We start from the raw sequence: 19,984 nt of genomic DNA, 5'->3' as shown, positions 1-19,984 counted from the left end.
TCACAGAGCACTTCTTCAGGTACAGCTAGAATGTGAGTCCTTTTGTCCTTATATCTTGGAGAGAGGAGTGATTACAGAAGCCAAATGACAATAGTCAGTGAATGATAAAGGCAGGCATGATTGAATAGGGTGGAGTATGCAGAGGGGTAGTGGGTGTGGAGAAATCAGCATTGGTAATGAGACAAGAAGCCTTTGTCTCAATTCAATCCAGGTGGATGCATTGTTGTGAGCTTCGTTAATCAGTTGCAATTAGAGATGGGCACGAACCGAAATACAAACCAAAGTTCGTCACGAACCAGGCTGGTTCGTAGTTCATGAACCAGTGGTTCGTCAGAGCCCATTTCTGACAAACTGCCACGAACTTTAGGGAGGTTCGTTTGGTTCATTTTTGGTTCGTCACAGCAGACAGCCTGGTGCCAATCAATCTGTTTCCTAGGCAACGGGGGTTGGGCTTTCTGTAGACTTTATGCTGACCCAGAAGCGACCTTCTGCTGACCCGGAAGTGGTGATTTGCTGGCCTGGAAGTGACGTTTTCACATTTTCGTGAAAGTTCATGGTTCGTGAAACGTGACTAACCACGAACTTCATGGTTCTTTTTTTTTCTGGTTCATGCCCATCTCTAGTTGCAATTCAGCAGTCTCTCTTTCCAATCTCCCTTTGAAATCCCTCTGCAGGAGAACTGCTACTTTTAGGTCAGCAACTGAATGTCCTGGAAGGTTAAAATGAGCAGGAGGGAAGTGGTGTAAAATACCCTGGAGATCCTCTGCCAGTCAGAGTAGAGTGTACTAAGTGGATTAGTGGCCTGACTCAGGATAAAGCAGCTTCGTGGCTCTCTTTCCCTGTGCTGTCCGCCATTCCAGTGATGCCACACCACCCTTAGAGTGCCATCATGCAACCAATACCAGGAATTATCCAGCCCAGAGAGGAAGGGAGTTGTGCAAATACAGGAGACAAGTTTAATTGCAACAGACAAGTCCCAACAGCAGACTTGAAGCATGATTCAATGGACTGGGGCTGTAGTCTTTTCCCGTTAAAGGATTTCTGCACTAGTTCCGTCGGTCACATTTCATGCCAGATGGTTCTGTGCTTTCTGAGCATGATGTCCATGCAATTCCAATGGGCAGATTCCAATAGCAGGGAGGAGGCAGCACAGGGGCATAAGAGACATAATGAGAGCCAGCATGGTAGAATGGTTAGAGTGCCAGACTAGGATCTGGGAGAGCCAGGTTCAAATCCCCACTCTGCCGTGGAAGCTGGGCAAGTACAGCATCTGCTTAGCATGCAGAAGGTCCCAGGTTCAATTCCCAGCGTCTCCAGTTAAAAGGGCAATGTAGCAGGCGATGTGAAAGACCTTGATCTGGGGCCCTGAATTACCACCGCCAGTCTTAGACAATACTGACCTTGACGGACCTGTGGTCTAATTCACTATAAAGACAGCTTCAATATGTTCAAGCTTGCTGGGTGACCTTTGGCAGGCAAGTGACCCATCGCCTAGCCTACCTCACAAGGTTGTTGTGAGACTAAACTGGAAGAGAGGAGAACAGTGTCAGCCACTTTGGGTCCCTATGGGGTGAAAGGTGGGGTGTAAACAAAGAAATTAAATAGATATTATAAGAGAGTAGGAGTGCAGCTGCCTGTCCCTTGCAATTTATTTTTATCTTTTATTTAAAAGATTTATATGCCACCTTTCCACCCAAAGATTTATATTCCACCTTTCCATCCATAGCAGCAAATATCAAAGAATTAATTTCTACTTTGACTCTAGAGTAAACCCCTATCACTTTCCCTATCTGTGTGCACTCTTTGATAGAGTGATGAATCCCACCAAAATATATTCTAGTACATAAATGCTGGATGAAGAGGGCTAGTATGATTACACAATACATTGTGAAGGCAGCAGCAGCAGCAGCAGCTAAGGAAAAAGACAACTTTATTAGGAAAGAAAAGGGCACGTGGCAAAACACGCTCATTGAGAACGGCAAACAAAATGAACGGATCTTAATCCCTGAGAAGTTTGATCAAATTGACTGGGAGAACTGAGAAGAAATGGATTAAATACTGCTTTCAGTTTTCTGTAACGTCATACTCCATGTATTCTTCATCTACGTCAATTGTTGTGTAGTATTTCCTACCCCCTTCAAGGTGCCAACTCCAGCTTGGGAAATTCCTGGAGATCTGGGGCGGAGTCTGGAGAGGGTGGGGCTTAGGGAAGGGTTATAGCCCTCAGTGGGCTATAAAGCCATAGAATCCACTTTCCAAAGCAGCTACTTTCTCCAGGGGAACCGATCTCTGTGGAGACCAGTTGCCCTTCCATGGCAGGGTATACTTCAGTTTTTTGAAACCCAGCTCCATTGAACATGCAACAAATTAGCCTATAAAGATGAAATATACATATACATACACACACACACACACACACACATATATACATACATATACATATACATATACATATACATATACATACATACATACATACATACATACATACATACATACATATACACACACACACACACACACACACACACATACACATACATATATATATACATACATACATACATACATACATACATACATACATACATACATACATACATACATACATACATACATACATATATGAATTGTTTGGGGGTCTATTTGACCTCCCACATCAGATAAGTGCATTTTTGTTTGTTTGGGCAAGGGTTAAAAATGAAACAGCAGCCTGAATAGCCCGGGTTAGTTCATTGGAGCACGGGAGTTAAATAGAGTTGGCTATGGTCACTACTCCGATGGGAGGCTGCGAAGGGGAGGCTAAGGTTGCTATGCGGAGAAAGGCAACATCGAACCACCTCTGCACGTCTCTTGCCTGGAACACCCACTGGATGGGGTCACCACGAGTCAGTTGCAACTGAATAGCACCTAAAAATAAAAACAAATGAGAGGACTAAAACTATTTTCCCATTCTCAACATTTCTCTCAGCCTCCTTCTTGAATATAAAAATGTTTGCAATGATTCCAAAGACAATGTATGTGAATGCACTTAAGAAGGAGAATAGAGAAATACTAACTGTTCTAATGCATAAGGCGTAGATTGTACTACTAGCATTTTAAGTATCATGAAATAAAACAATCTGTTTTATGCACAGTCATAGATCTTCGCAGGTTCAGATGAATTCATCTTGATTTTTGCAAATCGGCTGCCTCTAAGCAGATCTTTCAGATACAGATGGAGAGGAAACATTTAACCAAATATTTTTAACTCAAGAAGAACAGGAAATTTAACGCCAGGATTTCCTGCTTTAACTTTGCATATGCTTGTTCGAATCAACAAGAGAGACAGCATCATTTATTTTCAGAATTGTATAGGGGCGGTGAAAAGGGAAAGCAATTGTATTGTCTTGCAGAGGAGAATGTTTAAATATACTCCACTTTTCTCCCCAGTGGAAACCCAAAGCAACTCACAACATAATTCTTCTCTCCTCCGTTTCTCCTCACAACTCCAGCCCTCTGAAGAAGAGTCTCTCTACTCGAGACATCTGACATTTGGAGAACACATGTCAAGAGATGCAATGTTAGCTGGGAAGGGTAGTTTAAAAGACAGCTGTCGGCAGGGCAAAGGCTTTGCTATAAACTGGAGCTGCATGAAGGGGCTGTGAAATGGCAGAAGGGAAATGTCAGCCCATTATAACCTCTCCAGGTCCAAGCCCAGCTCTGGAAAGCAGCTCCAGCCCTTTTCTATTTCTGGCTGCCCTCTGGTTACAATCCCACACTGTTTTAGACTGGAGAGGTGATACTGACAGAGCCTTCCAGGAGGTGAAGATGAAATTAACAAACCCTCTGAGGTGCGCTCTCCGCCAGCTCTGTCTTTTTAAATTGCGCTTCCCGGCTAACATTGCGTCTCCCTATACTTGATGAACACATGCCAAGGCACCTCGTGTAGAGAGACTCGTAGGTTAGGCTGAGAGCATGTGACTGTTTCAGACTGTTTCAGGTGGCTAGTCATACCAAGATTTGGGTCCAGTAGCACCTTAAAGTCAACAAGATTTCCAGGTTATGAGTTTTCAGAAGTCAGATCTCCCTTCATCAGATACAGATAATAGTGCGGTGATTCAAACCTTGGTCTCCCAGATCCTAGGCCAGCACTGTACCCGCTTTTTGCTTTTGCTTTCTGCAAAACAAGTTCCTTCTATCTAAACTCAAGTAAAAATAGCAGACAGTGTCTGTGCACACCTGTATTCACAGTATGGTAGTAAGAAGGCTATTTCTGTGATGTTATATGATGTGCCAATTTTTTAAAAAAATACTGATTTTAAATTCTACACATTGAGAAGACCCAGAGGGCAGTCCAAGCTCCTTGCAAGAAGGTTTCCTCTTTGTGAGGAGGAAGAATAGGTTTTCCTATGACAAGTTGGGAAATTCCTGGAGAAATGGGGAGGTGGGGTTTGGGGAGGGGAGGGACCTCAGTGAAGCATAATGCCATAGAATCCACCCTCCTAAGCAGCCATTTTCTCCAGAGGAACTGATCTCTGCAGTCTGGAAATCTCCAGACCCTACTTGATGGATGGCAACCCTAAGGAAGAGGCGGCCATCTTGCACGTACGTGGACCGCCATCTTTGTGAGAAGGAGGGGCAGCAGCTATGAAGGCAGCTTAGGAGCTGCTGCCACTTCTCACTTCTGTATCCACCACCTCAGTACCAACAGGTGGCCCAGCGGTAACACAAAGCCAGGCCAAAGGTGGCATCATAGGCAGGAAGTGATGTCATATGACACTGAAAGGTTTCCCAACCAAGGAATCGTGGGAATTTTAATTCTGCAGAAGGGCTTGCTAGAAAGACTTTTCTACACCCTCACAAAACCAAACTCGTAATATTTATGAAAGGGAAACCATGTTTGTTACATGCTTTTCATAAATAATGTGGGTTTGATATTGTCTAAATCATTTTAGAAACATGAAACACTGAATAAATGGGTGCAGCTTTCCAGTTTCCAAGTTAAGGCAGACTGAGGCTGGATCCACACATACAAAGGCTGTAATCATCCGCCTCCTGTATTTTCCAGTCTGATTAATTATGATGATAGCGTAATAATTAGGGTTACCAATTCCTGGAGATTTGGGGGTGGAGCCTGGACAGGGCACAGAGTCTGGGAAGAGGAGAGAGCTCAGTGGAAATATGATGCTGTGGAGCCCACCCTCTGTGGCTGCCATTTCCTCCAGGGGAATTGATCTCTAGAGCCTTCAGATCAATTCTAGAGGAACCCCCAGACCCCAATTTGAAGTTAGTAAACCTACACAATATCCAATACTGTGTGGAGTGGACCCCACCTGAATTTTGTTACTCCAGTAGGCACAGCTGCTAAGAACGAAACGGTAGTGACTTTTCCAGGTACACGCCAACAGCTTTTCCTGACAAAACAAGTACTGTATTTCTTAAACAGATACAGTCAAAAGGATAAGCAGTCAGATTTCACGTAGAAAAGTTTGTTACTTCGTGCTTTGGTGTTCCAGTCAAGCGTTAATTATCCTTTCAGAGATAATCCCTTCCCTATACTTTTGAGAGACTTCTGCTTTCACTGAAATATAAACCCCTTTCCGTCCTGGGCATCGCTTCTGTACGAGCCACCGTTCCTAGCCAAGTATTAAGTAGAATGTAAGTCAGATAGCAGGCATAACTGTGTTGCCTTCTTTCAAACGGCTTGGTATGCTTTCCGCTACGATAGTCCTGTCTCGAGAGCATTCCCCACCCAAAAGAGAGACGAGTGAGGTTTTTTTTTTACCCTGAAGAATGTTCCCTGAAACCAGCATCAACACATCTTGCCTGTTGAAGAGGGCAAGCTTGCAAATGTTTGTGCTGTAACAGGAGAAATTGTGAAACTTTCTACCTTCAGGGGAAACTTTCCATACTCGTTCTTCTGCCACAGAAATGTCAAACATTGCTGAGGATTCTGGAAGATATCCTAACAGGTTCACTCTCCGTTCATATTGTAGAGGGCTGTGTGTTTTGAATTTTTTGAACCTAGGACATGCCAGACACTCCTCCCCAACTTCAGATGGCTCCAGAGACCCTTGACTCATCTTCTCATCGAATATAATACCTCAGGGGTAGCCGTGTTATTCTGCTGCAGTAAAAATAAACAGGAGTCTTTTTTTAAAAAAAAATCATTTTACAAATATACAAACATAAACTTCATCTTTTTATAATCAAATCGTACGTTATAGAACTTACTTTTTAATATTTCACTTCTATTTAAATACCTTTATTCCATCTTTCCCATCTATCTCTGTATCTGTCGATATGCATTACCCAAGTCTGTCTTTCTGTCATTCTCTGTTTTAATTTAGTTTTAATCTTGATTTTCAGCTATATAATAATTTTAAAAAACCTTTCAGTTTTTCTTGAAATTCTGAAATCGGTCTATTGTGTATAAAAGATGTTAATTTTGCTGTTGTCGCGTATTCGTTCAGTTTATTCTTCCATTCCTTCAAATCTAGACATTTCACTGCTTTTCATTTTGCTGTGAATATTACTCTTGCCGCCATCACCTTATATTTAAATAATTCACTCTGTATTTTTATAACATTGCTTGATAAGATACTTAATAGCATGTTTTTAGGATCCATCACAAACTTAACTTTTAATATCTTCTGCACTTCTTAAAAAAAGCAGATTCTTGTGCCAGATTTAAAACGAACTCTTTTTATTCTAATATAAGCTTCCCTGGAATTCGTCAGATGCACGTAGTAAGTTCCACACGCAGCCAGCTCTAGTCCTCGGAAGCTTATGCTAAAATAAATGTTTGTAACTCTTTAAGGCACCGAAGAATTCCTGTTTGGTTGTCATTGAGGAATCTCTGATAAGCATTCAAGGAATTCCTGGTTCTCTTTGAAGACAATGTAGTTCTGCAGTCTTGGAAGTAAGTGATTGCTAATCTTTACAACCAAGTTAATAGCTTTTCCAAATCGTGGGTTATGAAGACAGACATGAAGTTGTCGTATACAGAGTCAGACCATTGATCTGTCAAAGTCAGTATTGTCTACTCTGGCAGGCAGCCGTTCCCCAGGTCAAGACTCACTTCACTTTCTACCTGATCCTTTTTGTTGGAGATGTCACAAATGGAATCTGGGTTCTTCTGTGCGCAAAGCAGATGCTCTGAGCCACGGTCCTGCCTCCCTGACCACAGAGAGGTCAGAGTACTTGGCATATTTTATCTCAGCCATCCTTCCTACAGGCCACTATTACTGTCCCCATGTTTCTATGGTTACCAACCTCATGTTCCCAGGGTTTAGAACTCTCCTGGGATTATAACTGCCCTCCAGATTGTAGAAATAGCACCCCTGGAGGAAATGGCCATTTCAGTGGGCAAAAATAGAACTCATCTCATTCCCAGTGAGCTCTCCTCTCCTCAAACTCTGGCTTCCCCAGGTATGCACACGCACACGCACACACACACACGGGCCACCAACCTCCAGGTGGTGGCTGGAGATCTAGAATTTCAAGTGATCTTCAGGCCACAGAGATCAGTTCCCTTGAAGAAAATTGCTGCTTTGGGGAGTGGAGCGTATGGTATTATAACCTGCTGAGGTTCCTCCCCCCTCCAAACCCCACTCTTTCCAGGCTCCACCCCCCTCCCCCAATCTCCAGGAATTTCCCAGGCTGGAGCTGGCAACCCTAACACACATCCGAGTCTCCATAAATTAATGAAGCCAAAGTTGGCAACTCTGCACATTCCCTTGGCATTTCCTCTGGGTTTTGCAGTCATGCCAGGAGATTAAAATGTAAAAAAAAAAGTCTTCAGATAGGAGTGGACGTACAACATGTTAATAATAACAACAACAACAACATACAATTTATATATTTGCTGTGCTCCCTCCCCAAATGCCACCCTTCCCAGACTCTACTCCCAAATCTCCAGGAATTTCCCAACCCAGAGTTAATAATAATAATAATAACAATAACATTCTGTTTATATGCCACCCTTCAGGACAACTTAATGCCCACTCAGAACAGTCTACAAAGTGTGTTATTATTATCCTCACGATAATCACCCTGTGAGGTGGGTGGGGCTGAGAGAGCTCTGAGAGAGCTGTGACTGGCCCAAGGTCACCCAGCTGGTTTCAAGCAGAGGAGTGGGGAATCAAACCCGGTTCTCCATATTAGAGTCCTGCTGTTCTTAATCACTACACCCAACTGGCTCTCAATGTTGAACTATGATGTGGGAGATTCGTTGTATAGGAGTCTTTTTCCAGCCTTAAGAAAAGACAGGCTTCTGTCCTCCCTTCCCCCACAAATTCTCTCCTCGCCAAGTCCAGTCTCATGTGCCTGATGTCGAAGGGTTCCTCGAGGACCAGGGCAGAGGGCTGCACTACTTGCACAATCTCCTGGGAATGTTGCCCAAGTCAGGAGAACCAAGTGAGGCCTGAAAAGTTCCGCTAGGAATTGCAGTTCCTTGCCTGAGTTTGCTCCCCGCTGTTTTTCCTTCGGGGTGTGCACTCTTTGGTCCTTTTTCTAAAAGCAGCACAGCGTGCACACAAAAAGCTTATTCACTGTTTCACTTTCCATCATTCCTGCCCTTGTTTTTCTTTTGCAGCCAATGGGGAGGTTATGCAGCTCGGCTGTGACCCAAGCTGTTCAGAATTCAAGAAGGGCAAAGCAGCAGCAGAGAGAGAAAATTAACTGTTGGTTACTTAGAAGTAAATCTAGCTAATTTCAATGGCACTTACTTCCAAGTAGGTAGCTTTAGGATTGCACCCTAAAAGGCATTGTAGATTTTCTAAAATCCCCTGATTTAATTTTATGTTATTTATTTATATCCTGCCTTTTTCTCCAAGGGGAACTCAAAGCAGCTTCCATCATTCTGCTCTCCTCCATTTGATCCACCCAACAACCCTGTGAGGTAGGTTAATCTGATGGGGTGCGACTGGCCCAAGGTCACCCCGCAAACTGCCATTGGCAGAGTGGGAATTCGAATCTGAGTCGTCGACATCATAATCCAACACTCCGGCCACTACACCACACTGGCTCTTGCCACTAGGCATATGCTATCTATATGCACTATAGACTATTGCTGCTAGACATGCATTTCTATCCTATCATAGAATCATAAGGGTTGGAAGGAACATCCAGGGGTCATCTAGTCCAACCCCCTGCATAGTGCAGGAAATTCACAACTACCTCCTCCCCACACACACAACCAGTGACCCCCCTGCTCCATGCCCAGAAGATGGTAAAACACCTCCAGTATCCCTAGCCGAACTGGCCTAGGGAAAATTGCTACTTGACCCCAAGGTGGCAATTGGCATTACCCAGGGCTTGTAAGAAGAGGCCACGAGAACGAAGCACTGATGTAACCCTTCCTGCCCTCCCCCTCATGATCTGCCTAGGTTAACAGAAACAGCATTGCTGTCAGATGGCCATCTAGCCACTGCTTAAATACCTCCAAGGAAGAAGAGCCCACCACCTCCTGAGGAAGCCTGTTCCACTGAGGGACTGCTCCAACTGTCAGGAAGTTCTTCCCGATGTTTAGCCGAAAACTCCCCTGATTCAATTTCAGCCCATTGGTTCTGGTCTGACTCCCTCGGGCAACAGAAAACAACTCCACGCCATCCTCTATAGGACAGCCCTTCAAGTACTTGAAGATGGCTCTCATATCACCTCTCAGTCGTCTCCTCTCCTGGCTAAACATTCCAAACTCCTTCAGCCTTTCCTCATAGGACTTGGTCTCCAGACCCCTCACCATCTTCATTGCCATCGTAGTTTCCATCTTCTTGGCTTGTGTGCTTCCCTAGCTTTACAGAGAATCCACTTGCGAGCAAAAATGACACAAACGATTCCCCAGTTTGATCCAGAAGCTGAGGTTACCCGTGCCCTGAGGCCTGTGTAATGAAGCAGGCATTGTACTGATAAGCCATTTGGGTGTGGGGAGCAGGCGCCCAGGTTCATTTCATTCTTCTTCCCTACCCAATAGCTATGTTGCGTCATTCTCTCTTCTTTGATGTGAACACGCACTGTGAAATCAGACAGCCCTGATCCAATGTCTATGCAGTACCCCTTTCTTGTGTGTAACTAATAGGTGTTTGTTGGCTGATGGCCTTAGAGTAGGGAAGGGTTTTAAAAAATATATAGGGCTGGCTGAGGACTCCAGCACTGGTTTGGCACCAATTATGAACACAAAGTTTGTAAAGACAGTGACATTAAGAGTTTTCAAAAGCGGTGGGGGAGGGACAGTAGCTTTGGGAGAAGGGAAAGACTTCTTGGCCAAGATCTAGGGCTTTTTTTAAGTAAATGCAATCCTAAACAGGTCTACTCAGAATCCTACTGAAGTACATTCAATGGGGCTTTCTTCTGGAGAAGTGTTCTTAGGATTGTGCTGAAAGAATCCTAGGGTTATTACACTTGTATGGCCGGAGTTTGAAGCAAGCGGAGTTGCCAGTCCTCCAGTGGGGGTGAGGGATTCCCTGGCCTCAGCTTCCATTTCCTGCCGCTGTTCTTAGCAGCAGCGGGAGAAAAATAAAATAATGGCTTGTCAGGCCTATGGCATGGTGTGACTTCTAGGAAAACCCTGGAAGTGATATCACATCTCTCTAGGAATCCTTGGGAACTCTATGGTAAAAATGTCTGGCAATTCCTAGAGTGGCGATCATGATGTCACTTCCAGATTTTCCTGGTAGTGATGGCACACTGTCACCAATGGCTCACCCGCGGGTGCCCTTCCCCAGTCTCCTGATGCCACATTGGGCTTGGCGACCATAGATGGAAGTGAAACATGCCTTTAATACCCCCTTGCAAAGTGACCCTTCCCCCTCGCTTCATGAGGAGAGAAACTTTTCCGATAGGAACCCAAGGCTTCCCTCAGGGTATGTATTTCTGCCCTGAATTTAAATATCTTACTAGGAATTTCTGACCTGCTCCGCCCTCCCCCATAACGTTTCAAATTCATGTCGCCTGGAGAGTTATTTGGAAATGGGCATGATTGACCTGGTGCCATTTGGCTGCATGCAGTAGCCTTGATCAAGCGGGGGATAAAGCTCTGTGGAGACGGAATGGAAATACAGCACATTCCTTTCCGATTACTCGTCTGCATCGTGAGAACAAGAGTTTCAAGCCAGAGCTGGAAGTTTTACTCTAAAATGCACGTCCGGAGGCTGCTGTTAAAAACTGCTGTGATAGTAAGGGAAGAAGGCTCAGCTTTGAGTCAAGAGTTACACTATAAGCCATTACATTTTAAAGCTTTTTTCAAACGTGGGTTGTTTTGACTCCAAATATTGTCATGTGATGTGCACGCAGATCGTAATTTTTTTTATAAAAGAGAAGTTCTGGAGCTCAGAATAAAAAAGCTGGCTGTATAGGGAGGCCAGGTGAGGCAGCGCCCTCTAGCGGCAGATTTTGGAAAGTGGCATCTTCTCATCCTGCCTGTTTTATTGCTTCACTGCTCACAGTAATTATCATTCCTTCTCTCTTATCTCCCTATGAGTTGTTAAAGATAGGACAACAAGCCACACACGCCCGACAAGGATTCCTGAAGTGAGCTTGACTTTCTTTTTCTGTTCTTCCAGATTGACAGGAAGTTGTATAACCCTCCTTACTAAGGTTGCCAGTTCAGTGCTGGCAACCACTGAGAACATTTGCAGGGTAGGAAGTGACATCATGCAATGGTGTATGACGTTGTGATGTCACTTCCAGTTTGATCAAGGTGGGGATTCAGAAAGATAACTGCTCTGCAGATCCCCTGAAGAAGCTTTGTGCAAAATGCAATGGGATCTATAATTACAAATAAAATATTTCTCCCACTACACCTCCCCCCACCATTCCTGGACTCTGCTTTGGTGTGACCCTTCTGTTTAATGAACATCTGAGCCAGAAATTGGGAGAAACTAGGATGCCTGCTCATAGCTGAGCTCCCTGCTCCAACATTATGTAGGACTTACTTCCTCCCCCCAGCCCCCATCACAGCCCAATTTAAAATGTTGCTAGTTTACTCCCATCCCTTCATAGCAGCAGATATTCTGTTATTGCTTAGGGGACACATTTTGCATCAAACATGTTCAACAGTTGAACTTACCGTGTTGGGCTCTGTTGCTCAGACATGAGCTGATCACCCATTCTGTATAGGCACCGGACAACTCAAACACGTGCTGAATAGGTCTGCTTGGGTTTTTTTTCCTTTCAAAACTGAGCATGTGCGAAAACACACTGATCCAATAGACTGGCAGCCATTAACTGCACAAAACAGGGATTTTTAAAAAAAAGAGTATTTGTTTATGGCTAATTTATTTGATCTGGAATTGATTTAATTGTGTTTAAGTGATTGCCTGCCCTGACCTGGATAGTCCTGATGTTGTCAGATCTCGGAAGCTAAGCAGGGTCTGCCTTGGTTAGTAATTGGATGGGAGACCTCCAACGAAGACCAGGGTTGCAGAGGCGGTTAGTAGCAAATCACCATGATTCTCAAGGGGTAGAGTGCTAGACTGGGATCTGGGAAACCCCAGTTCAAATCTCCACTCTGTAGGGTTGCAAACTCCAGGTTGGGAAATTCAAGGAGATTTGGGCAGTTTTTGGAGGGGAGGGACTGGTACAGCAGGACATAATGTCATAGATCCCACCCTCCAAAGCAGCTGTTTCCTCTAGGGGAACTGATCTAATCTGGAGATCAGTTGTAATCCTGGGACATCTCCAGGGCCCTTTGCAATATGAATCTCTCAGAGTTTTATGAGCTGGAATTGTTTTATCTATTTTGCTACCTTGTTTTCATACGCTGATGTGATCCGCTCTGAGCCTGCTTTGCAGGAAGAGCAAAATATAAATGCAATAAAATAAATAAATAAAATAAACCAAACCACTCTGCCGTGGAGCTCTCTGAATGAACCGGGGTCCATCCTTCTCGGCCTAACTAACCTACCTCACAGCGCCATTGTTGTGAAAACAAAACGGAGCAGGGGAGAATGACAAAGTATAAGCCACTGTGGGTCCCCACCGGGGAAGAAAGCAGTGCAAAAATATGTAAATAAATAAACGATGGGGTTGGGTCAGCCGTGTCCTACAATATGTCCTGTTGCATCTTTTTTTGTTGTTGGCTGTCTGGCACGTCTCCAGATCTTTCCACAATCACAGATGAGATGATGCTAGGGAAGATAGCCGAGGTCATTCCTCCCATTGAAGAATAGCACAAGAGCGGTACTCGCTTGATATGACTGAGCAGTTGGCTTTGTACTGCCTACAATTAGGCCTCTGGAGATAGCGGCGATTAAATGTTCAGAAGAAGTGAATGAACATTGCGCCTTATCAGAGCTAGGCTTCTACAACAAAGGAGACTCTAAGGGGCTTCTTGAAAGGAGAGAGAGATGTTCGCTGGGAGAATGAGCAATCTGCCAGTCAATGGCTTGAGTTCTTCAAACAGAGCTATTCCTCATTGCAAAGATCATGGCTAGTGTTTTCGCCTCCCCAAAGGGTGAATGGGGGTGGGCAGGCATCTGATGGAAGAAATAAGGATTGCTTTCTTAGCCTCTGTACACATCTTGGGCAAAACTCATGGAACTGATAGGGCAGGAAGCTCCATGCCTCCAGTCCCCAAATTGATTAGGCATTCCTTCCTAGAAATTAGAATTTGCCCTTGGTTTGAGCAGAAGTCTTTCTCTGGCTCATCGGTCACTGGTCTTCTTGGGAAAGCTTCCTTCTCTAAAGAGTGGAACAATGTTGGAGAATGCAGCTAGCCTTCATGTCTGTTTTCTCTCCTCTCCTTTTAGGAGCCACCACCCAACATGTCTCTCAAAAAGGAAGGTGCCCAGAAGAAATGGGTTGCCCTGAAGGAGAAGCTGGGGCCCCAAGACTCGGATCAGACGGAGGCCAACCTGGAAAACGCCGAGCCGGAACTCTGCATCCGCCTCTTGCAAATCCCGTCCGTGGTGAACTATTCTGGTCTCAAGAAAAGGCTGGAGAGCAGCGATGACAACTGGATGGTCCAGTTTCTAGAGCTCTGTGGACTGGACCTTCTTCTAGAAGCCCTGGACAGGCTGTCCGGGAGGGGCGTCTCCAAGATCTCCGATGCGTTGCTGCAGCTGACGTGCATTAACTGCGTGCGGGCGGTTATGAACTCCCACCAAGGCATCGAGTACATTGTGAGCAACGAAGGCTACGTCAGAAAACTCTCCCAAGGTGAGAGCAAAAGATGGTTCTTGTTTGTTTGTCGCGCACAGTTATTGTGACTGATTCATTTCTACGATGCTTCCCAAGTTGCGATCCCGTTCACACCTACTAAGAAATAATTCCCATTGAAATCAATGGGACTTTGGAGTAAACAAATTAAGAGTCCAGCTATAAAGCTGCACCTTGAAGAATAACTTCCTTGTCAGTAAGTCCCTTTAAAATCAGTGGGGTTTTGACTTACTTGTAAGTAAATACATTTAAAACCAGTGGTGTTTTAAAATCAGTTTGAAATGAGTCTATACATATGTACAGTGGTTTGCAAACTTCATTTCATTCACACTCTCACTAAGAGCTAAACTACGAGAGACGAATTACATGAGGACGCTCACGTGAAGGGAATCGCAATGTTAGCTGGGAAGCTGAATTTTAAAAGACAGGTTGGAAGACTTTGTCAGTTTCCCCTCTCTACAGAGCCAGCAAAGATCGCTCCTCAGGGGGTTTATTTATTTCCTCTTTGCCTCCTAGAAGGGGAGGTGAAACTGACAAAGCCTTCAGGAGGTGAAAAGGAAATTAGCAAACCCGGGTAACATTGTGACTCCCTTCATGTGCCCGTCCTCGTGTAACTCGTCTCTTGTAGTTTAGCTCTAAGATACTTTGATATTGGGTTAGATCTAATAGAGTGTTTCCTCTGGCAGAACAATTTTCCATTGACAAAACATGACTTTCTCACTTCCCTCTCCCCCTCTACAACCCCAAATGCCTCTCAAAATGTTGCTCTTAGGGGAAAGTGGGCCCCTGGAAACAGATTTGGGACTGCAGTGGAGGGTGAGATAAGAAATTCACACTATATGGAAATCCGTGTGTCTGTAGACATGATCTGTTGGATCCTAGCTGGTTTTTCCATTTTACTGAATAGAGAACTGATGGTGAAATAGAGCAACTTGCTCATAGCCATCCAGCCAGTCTTTAACTCAATGGGATTTCATGCTCTCGAGTAAGGATTTAGTCTTCTGCACAAATTGCAGTTGGGTCAGCATAGAAAAGAGCAAGAGTCCAGTAGGATATTTGTGGTAGAATATGAGCTTTCGTGAGCCACAGCACACTTCTTCAGATACAGCTAGAATGTGAGTCATACCCTACCACAAATTTTGTTAGTCTTCTAGGTGCTACTGGACTCTTGCTCTTTCCTACTGCAACAGACAGACTAACACGACTACCCATCTTGAGTTACTGTATTCGTCTGTTGGAGCTGAAAAGAAAAACAGAGTCTTGCGGCATGACTGCATATGCTTCAATCTATCTGTTAGTCTTTAAGGGGTCACACGACCCCTTTTTAATCCTCAGTACACTGGATCCATCCATTTAGATTGAAGCCACTTGCAGTGAAATCCTAAGCAGAGTTTCTCCAGTCTAAGCCCACTGATTTCAGTGGGCTTAGAATGGAGGAACTCTGCTTTGGATTTCACTGTTAGTGTTGTCAGATCCTCACCCAGAGACATAAGACCGTAAGAAGACCAGACCGATGGCCCATCTAGTCCAGCATCCGATCTCACACAGCAGCCAGCCAGTTCCCCTGGAGAGTCAACAAACAGCACAAAAGCCCAGGCCTTCCCCAGCACTGTCGTTCAGAGGTTTGCTGTCTCTGAATGTGGAGACTCCCTTCAGTCAGTATAGCTTGTAGCCATTGATGGACATCTCCTCCATAATTCTATCTAAACACCCTTTGAAAGCCACCTACACTCGTGGTCTTCACTACCTTCAAATGCTTTGAAATGACCTCTGCCCCTTTCCCCATGTTCCACCCCCAGACGGTTACAGCCAGGAAGGCACTAATTTTGCTATGTAGCAGGCAGGTGAAACAGCAGCAGAGCTCCGTGAACATCTTTATAGTCTGCTTCTAGGCGGTGAATTTATGCTGTTCAGTGTTTTGTTGGTTTTATGCTCTGGCTGGGTTTTTAACGCTGGAATTTAATTGGTTACTCTGACAGTGTTTTATGTCTTTATTCTGTTTTGTAGTTGTAAGCCATCATGGGTAGGTTCCCTGGAGATATTTTTCTAAATAAATAAATAAACAGAGCAGGGCATGACAGAGGTATTTGGCTTCAATGTGTCTAAAGAAGGCTGGTGGGACTTCTGAACGCCCTGCAGTGTTCCACTCACCAGCTATCCACTGCAGCCTGTCGGATGCTACGCCTGTTTTTTGAAGACAGGCTGGAAACTAGGACGTTTATCAATTCCCTGTTGGCATCCCATGCTCAGCTGGTGGGCTGCAGTTCGTTTGGTAGGTCAGAAGATGGGCCAGCTTGATTGAAAGGTCTGAACCTTTAAACCCCGGCCCTGCCAGTGCTGTATTCCACATCTGCTTTGAGCTTGCTTTAAGAGGTTTGCAGGATGGCCATATGGCTGGGCCGTATTACGTTGCTGCCATTTACAGTTTTGTTATTTGGAGGATGTTCCTAGGAAACTTTTCTTGTCTAGGGGGGATGCTTGCATTTGGATGGTAGGTTCTCACTGGTCCCCTGTCTTTGCAGCCCTGGACACCTCCAACGTCATGGTCAAGAAGCAAGTGTTTGAACTCCTGGCTGCTCTCTGCATTTACTCGGTGGATGGCCACGCGCTGGCTTTAGATGCTCTGGATCATTACAAGGCAAGCCAAAAATAAAATGTCCAGTTAGTGCCTACAGGTGGAGAATGACCATGGAACAGGGGTGGAGCCATGGCTCAATGGTAGAGAGTCTGCTCAGCATGCAGAGGGTCCCAGGTTCAATTCCCGGCATCTCCAGTTAAAAGGATCGGGATAAAAGGACCTGAGACCCTGGAAAGCTGAACAGACTCTATTTACCTTGACAGACTGAAGGTCTTCATGTGTGTAGGGGTGTATTTCAGGCTGCATATCGATGTACAGATTCCCCGCAGTGTGTCTTTTTGTGCCCTGCATCGTCCCAGCCTCATTTCTGTCCTACCACGTGGACCCAGCTCTGACATTTTAAATATCTGGGATGGGCTTTACAATTGGCTAACTTCTGTGGCGGTCAGCACTCAGTGCAGTCAGCATTTCCTGACCCAGGGAGACACAATTGCTGTCCGCCGTGATTCATGCCGGGGAGTTCACACGATGGTCTAAAAAAGGCAAGTCCGTGGAGGATTCCGAACTCAAGACAAACACGTCTGTATGCAGCCTTAAAAACTTAAAGAGCATATATCAAAGGCTGAGGGCCAAGCTACACATGACGAATGACACTTGAACGGCAAGTGGATTGAGTGGAGGGCAAGTGAACAGGGAGAAATACACTTGCTGTTCAAGTGTCATTCGTCATGTGTAGCTTGGCCCATAGTTTCCCTTGGTATAAACATCATGTGGATTGAGTTTTTAGGGTCCAGACCAAGGGAGTGGAACTCCGAGTGTGACTTCTGGCTTTTCAAAGCAATAATTTGGGGGAGGGAATGGGCCGTGTGGATAAGGGTTATGTTGTGTTGAAACAGGAGTTTCCTTTGTCCCTTGTCTGCTGTATTCCTGATCAAAAGTGGTCCTCCTGTGCTACTTTAAGGCAGGATGGGAGAAAAAGACAGGCACGGTACAGGTCTTTTTTCCCTGCCCCTGCTTAAAGCAGCAAAGGAGAGAGGGAGGATTTCTGAATGGGAAACATGAAGAATTATCAAATTTTGTCCAAGCAACTCAGACAGATTCATCTGTCCCACCATGGCAGATTTTAGGATCAAAAATAACAACTTCTGGAGTTCCAGTTATTTCTAGCATTAGGGACTGCCGTAAGGTGCAGAAAGTTTTCCCCCCTCCATTTTGCACTCTTGATTTTATGGACCATTTGTGATTTGGCTTGCCTGTGACCTCCTTTCTGTATTGCCAGACGGTGAAAAATCAGCAGTACCGGTTCAGCGTGATCCTGAACGAGCTGTTGGCAACAGACAACGTTCCCTACATGATAACACTGCTAAGTGCCATCAATGCGGTCATATTAGGAACTGAGGAACTAAGAGCCAGGACACAGCTCCGGAATGAGTTCATAGGTAAAGGCCAGCTCTGATCTTTCAGACTCAAATCAGGTCACTTCCACATGGTGACAAAGCTCCTGTTACTGTTGCAAATGTAGAGGCCTTCTTGGCAGTAACAGAGCATCCTCGTGGCAGGTTTCCACACACTTTCCCGCCCACAGTCTCCCACAGCAGCCTTTCCCTTCCTTTCACCACTGGAGGGCTTTTTTGTTATGCTGCAGGAATCGTTCACAACAAGAATGGCTTGTCCACACAGGATAATCCAGTTGCGAACTATTGCTATTGCACAACAATTGTGCAATAGCCAATCACATCTGGGTGCTGTCTAAGAAATGTTGGCTCAGATCCTATGACATTGTTCTCCTTGAGTTTTTCTCTGTCCACTGCAGAGGCTTTCATCCGCTGTGGCGCTTACTTTCTCTGCCATTCACACTTACGTGTATGTAAGCGTTCCTTGAAAAAACATTGATCATACATATGCAGAAGTTCTAGGGACAGAGGAAATACAGGCTGCAATAGAAAAAAGCCTCCGCAGCAGCCAGAGAGACGTGTAAGGGGAATGTTTGGTAGAATTTGAGCTATAAAGTGTGCCATAACAAAAAACATTGTCCAGAAAAGCTCTTAGATTAGATAAATTGCCCACAGCGTCATTCAATTTTTGTAATTTTGCTCTTTCCAGGTCTCCAGTTGTTGGACATTTTGACCAAACTCCGGTAAGTGATTTTATTAACTGTTCGTGATTTCTTGTACAACATTATAACATAGCAGTGGACGGAATGTGGGGAGCCTTTCTCTTACACATCTTTGAGCCAACCAGTATGACCATAAGCTTTCTTTCTATCTCCCCTCGCTCTGCTTGACACCGTAATGTATCAAGGTACCCACAGCAGGAGACAGGAGGAGTAGACTAGTACTGCAGGCTCATTTGCTTTGGAAAGATGCATTTGACGGTTCCTATTTGCATTCATCATCTGACTATTGCCATTGCAATGGTCTCTGACCGCAAATAAATTCATTCATTCATTCATCTGAGTATCACCATATTTAGGTTCAAGAAGGAATCTTTTACTAGGTGAGATTGGCTAGTAACTGTGTCCAGGGATGAGAGAGGAATTCATTTTATTTTTATCTTCTTCAGTTTTTAATCTAAATATGCCAAATATTGAATTCATTTTCTACCACTGCAAGGGCTTGGACCAAGCTCTTTTAAAAAGCCAAGTCTGACTTCGTCAAAATTATACACCTGCTGCCATATTCTGCACTGGTGTATTCAGGATATCACAGGGCTTTTTTTCTGGGAAAAGAGGTGGTGGAACTCAGTGGGTTGCCCTCGGAGAAAATGGTCACATGGCTGGTGGCCCCGCCCCCTGGTCTCTAGACAGAGGGGCGTTTACTGGCTGGAGATCAGGGGGCGGGGCAACCAGCCATGTGACCATTTTCAAGAGGTTCCAGAACTCCGTTCCACCGCATTCCAGCTGAAAAAAAAGCCCTGGGATATCAGCCAATCAGCTTGCAGCTTCAGACAAACATGACATGTTGCGCGTGTGACTGCAAGCGTGCAACTTGCTCACCAGCAGGTTATTCCCTTCCTAATTTAATATAATATAATATAATTTCATTAAAGATGTGTTCAGCCAACTCTGTCTGCCCAGTTTAGTAATGCCAATTTTCTTTTTTAATAATGCCTCTTCCCAGTTTCGGGACATCCACGGAGGCACACATGCTCCATATTGAGTCTGAAATTGTATTGAGAAAATGGCTGATGATGAACACATGCTGCGAATCTCTGTGGATTGTTTCCAAATCACAGGAGCTAGAAGCCCTTGACAAGAATCATGGTGGC

General features: G+C 44.8%; 1 protein-coding gene across 4 annotated transcripts in view; it reads left to right on the top strand.

Annotated features, from left to right (window-relative positions):
* The window catches only part of INF2 (inverted formin 2), a 93,719-nt gene that overhangs the window by 34,780 nt on the left and 38,955 nt on the right, over positions 1 to 19,984 (top strand). For 3 of the 4 annotated variants that reach the window (XM_054971010.1, XM_054971009.1, XM_054971008.1), the window contains exons 2-5: positions 13,731 to 14,139; positions 16,662 to 16,777; positions 17,997 to 18,156; positions 18,821 to 18,854. In XM_054971010.1, coding sequence (XP_054826985.1) covers positions 13,746 to 14,139; positions 16,662 to 16,777; positions 17,997 to 18,156; positions 18,821 to 18,854 — 704 coding nt within the window. In that variant the 5' untranslated portion in view covers positions 13,731 to 13,745. Of the gene's footprint in view, positions 1 to 13,730; positions 14,140 to 16,661; positions 16,778 to 17,996; positions 18,157 to 18,820; positions 18,859 to 19,984 lie in introns of those variants that run through there. The other variant, XM_054971011.1, reaches the window with a different exon arrangement.

Source organism: Eublepharis macularius, chromosome 2 (assembly GCF_028583425.1).
Source record: "Eublepharis macularius isolate TG4126 chromosome 2, MPM_Emac_v1.0, whole genome shotgun sequence".
NCBI lineage: Eukaryota > Metazoa > Chordata > Lepidosauria > Squamata > Eublepharidae > Eublepharis > Eublepharis macularius.
The sequence above is the reverse complement of the archived record's forward strand: the minus strand, read 5'-3'. Positions and strand labels throughout refer to the sequence as shown.